This window comes from Primulina tabacum, chromosome 6 (genome assembly GCF_025594145.1).
Source record: "Primulina tabacum isolate GXHZ01 chromosome 6, ASM2559414v2, whole genome shotgun sequence".
Classification (NCBI taxonomy): Eukaryota; Viridiplantae; Streptophyta; class Magnoliopsida; order Lamiales; family Gesneriaceae; genus Primulina; species Primulina tabacum.
The window spans coordinates 36,095,795-36,108,244 of NC_134555.1; the positions used below are offsets into that span (position 1 = coordinate 36,095,795).

The 12,450-nt window shown below is 33.0% G+C and overlaps 1 protein-coding gene across 1 annotated transcript; it reads right to left on the reverse strand.

The window, feature by feature from the left end:
• Positions 1-1,137: 1,137 nt before the first annotated feature.
• LOC142549291 (pleiotropic drug resistance protein 1-like) lies at positions 1,138-10,686 on the reverse strand. The gene is made up of 24 exons (XM_075658156.1): positions 10,173-10,686; positions 9,942-10,062; positions 7,649-7,737; positions 7,476-7,560; positions 7,221-7,380; positions 7,059-7,135; positions 6,898-6,951; positions 6,726-6,816; positions 5,926-6,227; positions 5,562-5,843; positions 4,783-5,099; positions 4,537-4,697; positions 4,323-4,426; positions 4,074-4,230; positions 3,915-3,995; positions 3,735-3,832; positions 3,320-3,652; positions 2,943-3,233; positions 2,768-2,851; positions 2,556-2,689; positions 2,237-2,464; positions 1,980-2,151; positions 1,640-1,894; positions 1,138-1,528 (listed from the first exon to the last, which is right to left on the reverse strand). The coding sequence occupies exons 1-24, from the start codon at positions 10,502-10,504 to the stop codon at positions 1,271-1,273; spliced, it is 4,266 nt and encodes a 1,421-aa protein (XP_075514271.1). The 5' UTR covers positions 10,505-10,686; the 3' UTR covers positions 1,138-1,270.
• Between the last annotated feature and the right edge of the window lie 1,764 nt (positions 10,687-12,450).

Here is a 12,450-nt window from a genome sequence, read left to right on the forward strand (position 1 = left end):
CAAAACTTCACGTGAACAGAGAAGAACACAACAACAAGTGAACAGAGAAGGCAGAAGACTACGCAGAAGATAGTAGCAGAGAGGAAGAAAGAAACTTGGAGAAGAAGGAAGCTGTTAAGGTCCGAGAGAGAAGAAAGACAACTTCAAATGGGGAATCACGTCAACCACGTTGATATTTTCTTATTTCTTCCTAGATTTTATTTTTAAGAATTCAAACATTGTGTTTTTTCTTAGTTTATATTTTATCGAATAAATTTTTTTAGACTAAAACTATGATAGGACAAAACAATACTTTGTTTGATGTTCGTTTTACTTTCAATATATTATTTTTTTGATAATATGACTGATTGATTTTGGTTTAATATTTCTTATTAATAGTCCGATCAACTATTTAGAACGGTTTATTTTAAACTTTCGCTCAAGGGAAAGTTTTCTCGTAGTGAGATATATTTATTTTTTAAAACTAAATTTGAGTGATTATAATTGCTAAATTTTTGTAAAAAAAATTAAAATGTTATATCGTACTAATTTTTTTTTCTTACAAAAATTAAAATGTTATATCGTACTAATTTTTTTTCTTCCGATAATAGTGATAGTCTTTATTACATTTTTCGCTTCTCAAATGATCTTATGTTTTAATTTTATTTTATCTTTTGAGTAGGACTCCAACTTTAATATTAGAAATACTAGAAATAAAACAACGCCTAACTTTGCTACAATAAATCCTACTATATATATAATACACTCTCACAAATTTCACATAATTATAGAATAATTCTTTAATAATAGAAAATTTAATTTTTTCAATTAATGGTGGAAGACCCGCACCAACCCGCAACCCAAACGAGCTGACCTGTTTTGATCTACATTCAAACTGGTTGCTAAAATAGTAAACCGACCAGCCTTTTTTATTAGGGGTTGGCCGATTCGACGGGCCAAACACAAAATGACTGCTCTACCTACCGTTTTAACAGCAAGGGTGAATACAAATTGATTCAAAAGGTTGGTTGGCTTCTTTTTCTTTAAGCTAGATCTAATGTTTTAAGAGTTGTAAATTAAAAATACTGACGTTTTATGAGTTTTTCGGTAGTAGATGCGATCCAACTCGATTACAAATTAATTTTGGATCCAATATAATACCAAGAAATCGGTGTTCTATTATATATTCTATAACTTGAAATCAAATGACAGAAGAAAACTACAAATTAAATTGATCCGAAAACAATAACAAAAGGCACTGGCTTATGCAAACAAAGAAGCAAAGAAACACCTATCGCCTTTGGAAATTCAAAGCCTTGACACAATATGCAAAAACAAAAGCAAACACAACAACAAATCCAACAATAACACCAGCAGCCAAGCCAAGAAGATCATGCCTAAACCCAAAATAATCTCTCACAAAATCTTGGACTGATTGTTTCGTGTCAAGCTGATCCTCCAAGTCCCCAAATTGAGACGCAACCAAGCCGTACAAACTCCACGCCACTGGATTCGCCCAATGGTACCATCTCCACCATATGGGTGTCCTCTGCACCAGAACAATGAACAAAACAATCAACATTTAGCAACTTTGCAGGAATCCTAGGCACGTGCACAAGTAACACACATCATTTAGCGAATAATGTTTGTTGAAACGTACCGGTCTGGGGATTATAAACCCGGAGAAGAGATTCCAAAATGAGTAAAATGCGTACGATACAATATTTGCAATATTCACGTTTGGAGTCATCGCCACAGCCATCATGCCGTAGAATGTGAAGTACAGTATAGTGAAGGACATGAAGAAGATGTACCAAAAGAATTTTGCTGCTGTCCACTCGAATCCAATCATTGCATAAACTATGGTTCCATAAATAGTAGCTTGAATTAAACCATATGGGACTTCAATTAAAGCCTGTTGGGAAAAAAAGATCAGAAGAAAATGTCATTTTTATTATGTTTTTGATTCAAGTTTCTTGACTATTGAGTTGTCTAGTAACCTGGCCGAATGCATATGGCAAAGCTGAATACAATCCAGCAGCCTTTTCTCGGTAAAAAACTGTTCGTTCAACAGACACGACAGGTTGCACAGACGATGCAATTTGCACCCCTAGAAAGAAAACGGAAGCGTACATAGATCCCATAGCGTTGAAAATGTTTTGTTGTGTTCCCCTGTCATGTGTAGCTTTGTAAATGAAAACAAGAATCTAGTTCATGAAAATAAAATGATATTTGAAATAGTTCCTTTCACGATTACCTTTTGCTACCAATATCCCAGAACATGGAACCGAAGATGATTGCTAAAAATGTTGAGTACACAAGCCTCACTGCAGAATAAAGAGGATTGCGCCAGTATGACCAATGTTGTTTCCATAGGCAAGCTACGCATTGTGTGAAAAAGGGTTGAGAATATTGAGTAGGAAAACGGAGATCCTGAGAACCAGGACGCGGGGTGCTCAACTCATTTATCAAAGTTTTGTTCCTCCTGAAAATTTCGTTCGAACTGCTGTTGAGTTTCTTGATATTACCCATGGCTATGGAGGTTAATCTATATGGTGATTTGTGAACCATTTTACCTGTAAAGTTCCGTGGTTTTGTACAGTTCAGTGAAATCAACTTCATGGATCATTTCTTGAGATGAAGCTGTCATTTCAAGCATCCAGGTTGCTGGATTATAACCATCCCTGATTTTTTTTACTCCTGGAATTCTCTTTTTAAAAGAAAACAACACACTCATTCAATTCACTGAAAAAAGGGTTTTATGATGTCATTCATCCTGCAAACTCACCTCAAAGTACTGGACCAGATGGCATGAATGACGACCTAATGGCCCAACATATATCTCTCGGCCCCCTCGTTTCAACAGCAACAGCTATAAATATAGCAAAACGAGCAATCTCGTGAAAATCAACCAAGCAGTACCTACTCAGAATCATTTAACTTATGTATATAAAGAATCTTGCCTCGTCAAAAGCTTCGAATATGTCGATGCTAGGCTGATGGATGGTGCACACGACTGTCCTACCTGTGTCGACTGTGTTTCGGACCGTTCTCATAACTATTGCGGCAGCTCTCGCATCCAGCCCTGATGTTGGCTCGTCCATGAAAATTATAGACGGGTTTGCTACCAGCTCTACAGCAATAGTTAACCTCTTTCTTTGCTCAGTTGAGAGACCATTGACACCAGGTAAGCCGACTAGTCCTTCTCTCAACTGTGTCAGCTCCACAAGTTCCATCACATTCTCAATGAACAACTGAAATACAGGAAAAAAATGTCAAGTTCTTAAAGTATGAATAGAATCGTTACAGCTCATACAAAAAAGATTTTTTGATGATGTACCTTTCTGGTTTTGGAATCTATATCTGAGGGCAAACGAAGCCAAGCTGAGAATAGTAGCGACTCGTAAACTGTAACACAAGGAGAGTGGATGTCGTTCTGTTCACAATAACCAGAAATCCTAGCAAATGTTTCTTGCTTCTTAGGATAACCGGAAATCATGATACGTCCTTCGATATATCCACCTGTTTTTCGACCAGCCAGGACATCCATAAGTGTCGTCTTACCGGCACCACTCACTCCCATTAGAGCTGTGAGTACACCGGGCCTAAAAACACCACTCACACCATGGAGAAGAACTAATCTTTCTCCACTAGCTCCCTGATCTATCATTTCCTGCAGCCCATGTTTGCCTTAGATCTCTAACTTTCCTGTAAATGTAAAAACTTTTTGGTTTCCTAAATCACCTATACGTTACCTGAGGCATGTCGACTGAGTATGTGACCTCATCAAACGCGATAGAATGTGGTTCGAATGGAAGAGTAAATTCTCTTTTCGTTCTCTGATCTTCTCTATCTGAGATTCATTCAGCATTTCATTGATATCTTACAAGAATATGAATCAAGTCATCAGGTAAATCTTGGATAACATAACTCACTAATTGTTTCAGTTAAAGCGCCCCTCTCGTTCTCATTTTCTGCACTATTTTCAGGCAGTACGGCTTGTGGTTTCCCTAGAGCTGCAAAAATCATACCATACCACATATAGTATCAGCAAGTAAGGATCATATGATGGCAAAGAGACTAAAGATACTAACGGTTAAGCCAGGTCAGAGCGAGAATCGAACAGAAGCTGTACAGTAATATCCAGCCTGCTAATGCCCCTGCCCCAATCCAGTACCAGTACGATTCGGGGAAAAACCCGAGACCTTTTAAAACCTGGACTCCCAATGATATATTTGAATTTGCGGGAACCTAAGAAATTTGAGAAAACCTCGAATATCAGCTTGGCATGTCTGAGACCAAGAACAGGAATGTATCTCATTCATAATTGGATAGTAAAAAACCTGTCTCCAACTATGCCCTCTGAACTCGTTAACCAAAATTGCATTGTCAGCATACATCATTGGAGATATGTAATAACCCCATATCCACCATTTCTTGATGCTTTCTGGAAAACGTTGTTCAAAATGAAAGGTAACAAATAATTTAGATTATTTTTAAGCATCAAATTTCCAAGTTAAATGCTTAATCCGTTCAACATGAAAGCACTGTTGATACCTCGTGCGAGGACAAAACCACTCAAGGCGAACATTAGAAGCAGTACAAAAAACCCGTAAGTGTTTGCTATGATCATGTTCCTACCAACCGCCCCGATGAGTCTAAACAAAGCCGATGCCGTTTGAACCTCAAGTAAGAGCAACAAGTAGAATTTCAAAAACCTGTGACAAATTAATGTCGTCAACCTTTAGATTTGTTTTGCTTAAAACCTCCCGAACGGCTAAAAAATGTGTTGCTAACTTTTACCTCCACGCGTTTGAGTCATAACCAATTTCATAGTAAGTTAAAGCCACAAGAACAGCTATTTCAACTGAGTTAACAGGGATCGAAAGGATCCAATTTGGAAGAGCATAAGTCCATGCAGGGTAAAAGCAAAAATCCCTTTGCTTGTAAAAGACAGGAAGCCTTTGAATAATCAGGGCTAGCTCTGCCATTCCATTGAATGTAGCAATGGTGACAACAAAGAACAATGATCCAGAAAATATCCTTCCGTCTGCTACGTCATCTCGTGGCATTTTAGGTCGTAAGAATACCGTCATTGCAAGGGTTGCCATTATAGTCATCTAGAGGTACATTCAAGAAATCAACAGTGAATAATACATCATTCAATATTTGGTATACTGACATGATACACACTCGAATAATCACAACACAACTCTTCTCAATCTGATGCCAAAAAATTGATGCCTTTGGGTAAAATATCATATTTGGGGAGTCATTGTAACCAGTCAGACCTCAACATGAAACCAAGGGCATTAAACCTTGAGTTCTTGAATGCGTAAAAAAATTACAGCATAATTTAAAGGTTAAGAAACCAAAAAATTATAAAAAGAAGTGATGATTCTATAAAGGTTCAAAAACTGAATTACCATGTCAAGGTTTGGTTTCGGCAATTAACACCAACTTGTGTAGTTACTGATGTAAATTTAACATATATTAAAACTAAGAAACCTGGAAAACGCATACGGTTTAAAAACATTTCGAGTGAATTTTTTTGCACAAAGGTGCCCATCAAGCATGCGAACCTGGAAGAGCTTGAAGATGTAAAGAAATGAGTTTCTCTGCATGAGCAAGATTTCTCTGGATGTGCAAGCTTTTAAAAGCTCCATTTTGCTGACACCATAGTCTTTAGTTGCCAATGCAGCAGGGTGGCTTCTATTTTTATCAAAAGGATTTGCTAATTCGGCTCTTAGTTTCTGCCCAATCTCAGACACCTTAAACATTTCAGCAAAGTCTTTAACACTAATAAACCTATAAGGCTTCTCATTATTTGCCCAATATTGCTGCTGATCTTTCTTTGATGTTACCTGAATGGAATTAAAATAGAAAATTAATAGCCAAACTTTGTAAATGGCCAAACAAGTAAATTTTCTTCTTCAAGAATCCTACTTCTTGCAAGAAATCTGCCACCCCCTTTCTTTCAGGGCATTTGAAGCCCAAAGATTGGAAGAACTCAAGCACTTTTTCTCGGGGGCCTTGATAAACAATCTTTCCTTCAGACATAAGGATTATATCATCGAACAGATCGTAAGTCTCTGGTTCAGGTTGAAGAAGTGAAATGAGAGCTGTCCCATTGAGGATATGGATGGATTGTCTGATGGAATTCACCACTTGGAATGTCGTGGAACTATCTAATCCTGTCGATATTTCATCCATGAAGAGTGCTTTTGCTGGTCCAACCAACATCTCACCTGATAATTTTTGTTAAAGAAACATAATAAAGAAAATGTTTGAAAGCAACAATTGTCTATGTTGCCACAGGAGGCTGTTTTGTGTTTGCTTGTCCATGTGAGGCAAATATGGTATTTAAGCCGATATATGGTCTAAAAGATTTTTCGGGCACTGTTTCACTATCTGTATCATTCGTACATTAAGCTATTGGCTCTTAATCCAACAATTGATGTCAAAGCGGATGATTTCTAAGACTTGCACATTATTTTAAATTATCTGGTAGGTTTTTGTTTGGGGGATCAACAAATGCTCATGTGATCCTAAAGCAGATAAAAAATGCACATCATCAAAAATATGCTCATACAATCCTTGCGACTATCTATATCATGTAATAACTGAACGTTGTGTTTCAGCTGCTTTACGTTTAAAGAAAATTAGCTGACTTGTTGGAGGTCAGACAAATAGTGAAATCTCTAATAATCGATGTGTTCTTGGAAAGAAATGGTAACTCCATTCACCTGTTGTGACTCGTTTTTTCTGCCCACCAGAGATCCCCCTTATCATGTCACTTCCTACAACTGTATCAGCACAAACATCCAATCCCAGTACCTGAAAATTTGTTCTCAAATCAACTTGGATAATTTCTATATTATCCCACTTGTTGAAATAAAATAATTGAATTTAAGCTACCTTAAGAATATAATCTGTGACTACACTTTCTTCTTGGCCTTCTATAGCTGCTGCCTACATGATCCATGGAAAATAAACAGTAACTAAAGATTCACATTCAAACAAAAATTTTACTAAAAAAATAGTTATCGCATTTTTTTGATGATATGCAAAATTCTTACTTTCATATAGATATCCACATCAGGATGAGGCTTTATATTTGCTTCCTTTTCTCTTCTCGATAACTCTACCAGCATGTCTGCAGAATTGTCACCAGATCAGATGTAACTTTTGTACCGATTGTACATATACAAAGTCAAAAAACCGAAACTAAAACGACTAACCGTGACTACTCCCAACTCCTTGGCACCTCGCAGAAAAGGCCAAGGTTTCTCTTACAGTCATTTCCCCTAAATGAACATCATGTTGGCTTATATACGCAGCTGTTCTTTGTGGTACAAATTCTTTCATGCTATGCCCATTATATGTTACCGTTCCGGAGAACTGATCATCAAGAAAGGAAAAATGATCAACTCTTCCCTTACATTTCTCCTGTTAAATACATGAAGGAATCGAACAGTATAGGATGTCAACTTAACCTTCAAAGAAGGATCAAGCACTCCAGCCAAAGCCAACAAAAGCGTCGTCTTTCCGGAACCCGGAGGACCTAAAAGAAGTGTCATTCTGCCAAAAAAATTGAGTGAAGGGAGGGAAAAACAGAGAGACAGTTGACGTAAAGGAAGTGGAACAAGTTTTCTCCTGGCCAATTTACCGGCAAGGCTTCAAGATTCCACTGACATCTTGTAGGATCAATAGTTGTTTCTTGTTGCTAGGAAGTATGCGAAGATAGTTTGAGAATCCCTTTAAAAGAGACGCAATTTAGATAGAAGCCCGCGTAGCGAACTATAACATAACAATGATCGAAACAAAATTTTAAATTTCATAACTAATTTTTTTTTTAATTTTTTTTTTTGAGGATTTCATTACTAAGCAGAAAACAAAATTCTTCTCCTTGTTTGGTTTATATTTTATTCTCTAATTTTCTTAATTTTTCTATTAATGCAAAGTCTAAATCACTAACTTCATATTTATATGTTCATTTAATTTGAAATTTTAAAAATAAAGTTCCAACTATTTTTTGTTATAAAACGTATATGTTTATTTAACTTGAAATTTAAAAAATTAAGTTCGGACCATTTTTTTTTTTTTGTTATAAAATGTAGAAAAGATATTGTATGTTTAAAAAATATTAATAGTATTCCACTTTCATGTTAAAAAATAAATAATAAAAAAATATGTAAAAAAAATATTTGAATTTTTATTTGAAAGAATGAATATCTATGTATCAATTAAATAAATAATATTAAATAAATTAAAAAATCTATAATTATTAATTAATAAAAGGAAAAAATAATGCTTAGTGATATAACAATCTATCAATTAAATAAATTTACTTTATTTAAGTTGAAGTTTAAAAAAATTAAGTATGAACCTCTAATCACAAATTTATATGTTCATTTAACTTGAAGTATAAAAAATTAAAAACATACATTATTCATAAATAAATCAATCAAATTAACAAACATTACAGCAATATTATATGATTATGTCCATCTTAATAATTCGACGAAATCACAATACATTATTATTATTATTATTACAAAAAATAAAGAACTAAAATTATTCATATCATCACGACCTCACAATTATTTCAAATACAATAAAGTATCAACATCCACAAAAATTTATTCAAGGTAAATTTATAGATTGAACCCATAGGCAAATCAAATATTAGATATTTAACCATGTATGGAATAGTATCATAGATAAATATAAAAAATGAGATAAAGACATATTTATATATTCATTTAACTTTAAGTTAAAATTATTAAATACGAACCATTTATTGTTATAAAAATAGAAAATATATTGTAGGTTTAAAAAACACTAACCACGAATCTATATGTTCATTTAACTTAAATTTAAAAAAAATTAAGTTCAAATCACTAACTACAAATTTATATATCCATTTAACTTGAAGTTTAAAAAATAAAATTTGAATCCTTTTGATTATAAAACGTATATGTTTATTTAACTTGAAGTTTAAAAAATTAAGTGCGAACCATTTTGGTTATAAAAAGTAGAAAATATATTGTAGATTTAAAAAAATATTAATAGTAGTCCACTATTTCATGTGAAAGAAAGCATGGTAACTTTTGTTCAATTATAAATAAATAAGCCAAAAAAAATATGCAAAACAATTAATAGTATTCGATTTTTATTTGAAATAAAGTATAGTTATGTTTAAATTAAATTTTAAAAAACTATCAATTATTAAGTAATAGTGGGAAAAAAAGAAATCATAGTAATGTATCAATTAAGTAAATAAATAAATTAGGTAGTTAAAGTCATATAAATAAATAAATAAAACATTAATTAAGCAATACTGAAAAAAAAAAGTAACTAAGTAAATTCACAAATCAAACTCATATATATAGATTATACAAAGTAGTAAGTATTTCAAATGCATCAAGTATTAGGTATATTTAAAATCCATCATAATTAACATGAAATACTATATAAACATGCAAAATGTGAGTTTATGCTCTTATTTTCTTTAAAACTACAAAAATATATTTGAAATCGATGATTCATCGATCAAAATGCAAGTTAAATAAAACAAATTTTCATTTTCAAGGGTTTTTTATTGGTTGTTCCTTTCAGAAATCAAAACTTGGGCTTATTTTTTTCGTCAGTGTTGAGTATTACTCGTGTACGTCTAAATTAAAATACTTCGATAAAATAAGATTAAAAATATCCAACTTAAACCAATAAATTTTAACTACTTAAAATTATCAAATTAAAGTCAAAAGAGACCAACTTATAGGATGATTTTGACATATTCCCTTCTCAAACCGGACTCGATTTTTATTAATACAATAGTTCAGTTCCAAAAAAAAATATCTTGAGTTACTTGTTCTTGTTTCATTTCTTACCACTAAATATAATTGTATAGATTCAAAAATCTTTGCGACCTGCTGATAAACATGACAAGTTTTGATTACCTCGAAGATATTTGCGAAGAAATTGATGAAAGAGGGCAAAGCTCTACTTCCTACATGAGCTTCTGTTTCAACATTTAGGTGCTCAAATCTCACTTCAATTGTAGGCAATTCTATTCCAACCCTACATACAAAAAAACCACACAGCATAAGTGGAGAATATATATATCATCATATACAATATAATAACATTCTTGTCACTAAAAGCTAGTTTTCATGGTTCAACGTACGTACCTATCGATCCTATACTTGAGTTTCATCAAAAACCTCTTGTTATCGTCCTCCGTAGCGTTTACGAGCCTGTCGAGCAATTTCTTCCTTTCCTGAAATCCAAGATCGGTTACATCTACCTCAGTAGGATCACCTCTTGATCCAAGAAGAATGCCTTTCCGCAAACGATCATACGTCGGGAGCTTTTCGAGGGCGGCCCATTTAAGGGCCTCTTCATCATTTTCGTCCCTTGATGAACCAGAAAACAATTCCAAGCCGTTGCTGTTTCTCCATGCTGCTGAAACATTTCTCACGACACTGTTGCTGGCTCTTTGCAAACTAGTGTTTATTTCCATTCAGTGCTTAAGATAATAGGAAGATCTTAATAATTTGAAAACAAAGAAGAAAAAGAAATCTTATTTATTATTTTATTATTATAGATATGGATTAATCAGCAAGAATTGAAGAGAAATTCTGAACATGATGAGAGAAGAAAATTAAATATCTTGGACTTTGGAAGGCTAGAGTAGAGTTTGTCTCTTTTATGTAATGTATGTTTCGATGGTGAGGTATATATAGAGTTTGTCTCGTTGGCTACGTTAAATACTAATGAAAACAAAACCGATTTACTGTTTAAATTTTGTTTAAAAATAAATTAGTTATATTTTTTTCAGCCAAATAGTGTTTTTATGTACTTCTTCTGGATAATTGAGCTTCGCGTATGAACTGCAAAAGAGCATTGTTAACGAGAGCTAGCGGGCTAACTGCATCACTATCCCCTATAAAAATAAAGAAAGAAAAAGAAGCACACTAAGTAAAATTATTAATATTTTAGGCCTCGTGCTTTTTAAAATCAAGTCAAAAAAAAAAAACACCCTATTTGAGGGGTAAATGTGCCTGAGTTTTTATAATATATGAGTGAAATGTGTTTGATTTTTAAAAAATAATAAGATGTTAGCCTATTAATAATTTTTAAGAATTTTATGTCTTTTAGACTTTTCAAAAAGATGATGTAATTATCCCGAAAACTAGCATGATTAAATGGCTAGTTTTGAGAAACTTATATGGAAATAAAACAAAATTTTGAAAACATCAACTTAAGACTTAGGTTGATGTTTGAATGGAATTACAGAAATTGATTTCATTTGAGGAATGATTTGAACAATGAATTTCAAATAACATTTTATTTTTTTTAATCGAAAATGCATCATAATTACTATTAAAAATGATTAAATAATTGATATAGATAAGATTTGAAATTCTCTTCAATTTTATCCTTCCATAAACCCCCAAAAGAAATCTTTACGAGTTTTTTTAGGTATATGTGCTCAGGTAATTGTTTTGATGCTATACGTCTTGATGTTGTAAATAGTCATTTGCGTTCCTCACGAGATATGTTTGATTTTTGGATAGTTTTTGACTCTAGTAAGAGCTTTTTTCGATACGGAAATTGAAATAATTGGTCAAGTGCTCACTTATTTTACTAACTCGAACATCTTCTCATAGTCGAGTAAAGGTGTTTTAAATAAAAGAAAAAGATGGATATTGTGAAAACCTGTATTCAATTCAGTCTTGCAATATTTCACGTATTTCAAATAAATTTGCAAAATGTGCTCTCTTCATTTAATCATCATTATTCTAAATTGAATTGGCCGAGTTGTAAGAGTACTATAAAAGAGGATTAAAGGTCATTTGACTCATTGTTAAACAGCTCGATCATAGCCGAAAAAAATACAAGCATTCAGCCTTCAAATTCGAAAATTTAAATGGGACACATGCTTGTGATTTGGAGGAGTTGTAACAGCTGATTTAAGGTACATTAACAACCATTATTGAGTGTAACAACTTCTAATTCAGGTGATCATTTTCACCTATAAATAGTGGCCAAAGATTGAAGGGAAAAACAACCAAAAAATCACCAAATTCTTGCAATTTTCGAGCATCAAAGTATGTTATAATTCAAACGTGAAGTGCTGCGTGGATTAAGATATTTCAGTGGCATTTTGAAGCCAACATTTTGACCATTTTGTTGCAATATTTTGCTAACCACAAGTGTATGATGTCAAGTTTTAGTACTTAGATAAGCACATATATTGTTCCCAAAGGGCGAGTAATTTAACAATATATTAATTACCGTAATCAGAATAGTCCAACTTTATTTAGAAAATTAAATTGAGTTTTGATTATTAAATATAAATTGAAATTAATTATTGAAATTAAATCAAGCACAAAACGATTTAAAATCAATTAGAACAAGAATTTAGATGTGCGATATCACTTGGTCTTCACAGTATTAAATTAT

Excerpts from the sequence above, each read along its gene's own strand:
- LOC142549291 (XM_075658156.1), bottom strand. The coding sequence starts at position 10,504 with ATGGAAATAAACACTAGTTTGCAAAGAGCCAGCAACAGTGTCGTGAGA. Across the intron at positions 7,738-9,941 it reads TCTTCGCAAATATCTTCGAG|GGATTCTCAAACTATCTTCG; the intron begins GTAATCAAAACT and ends TCTCTTTTAAAG. Across the intron at positions 2,152-2,236 it reads TGGGATATTGGTAGCAAAAG|GGGAACACAACAAAACATTT; the intron begins GTAATCGTGAAA and ends TACACATGACAG.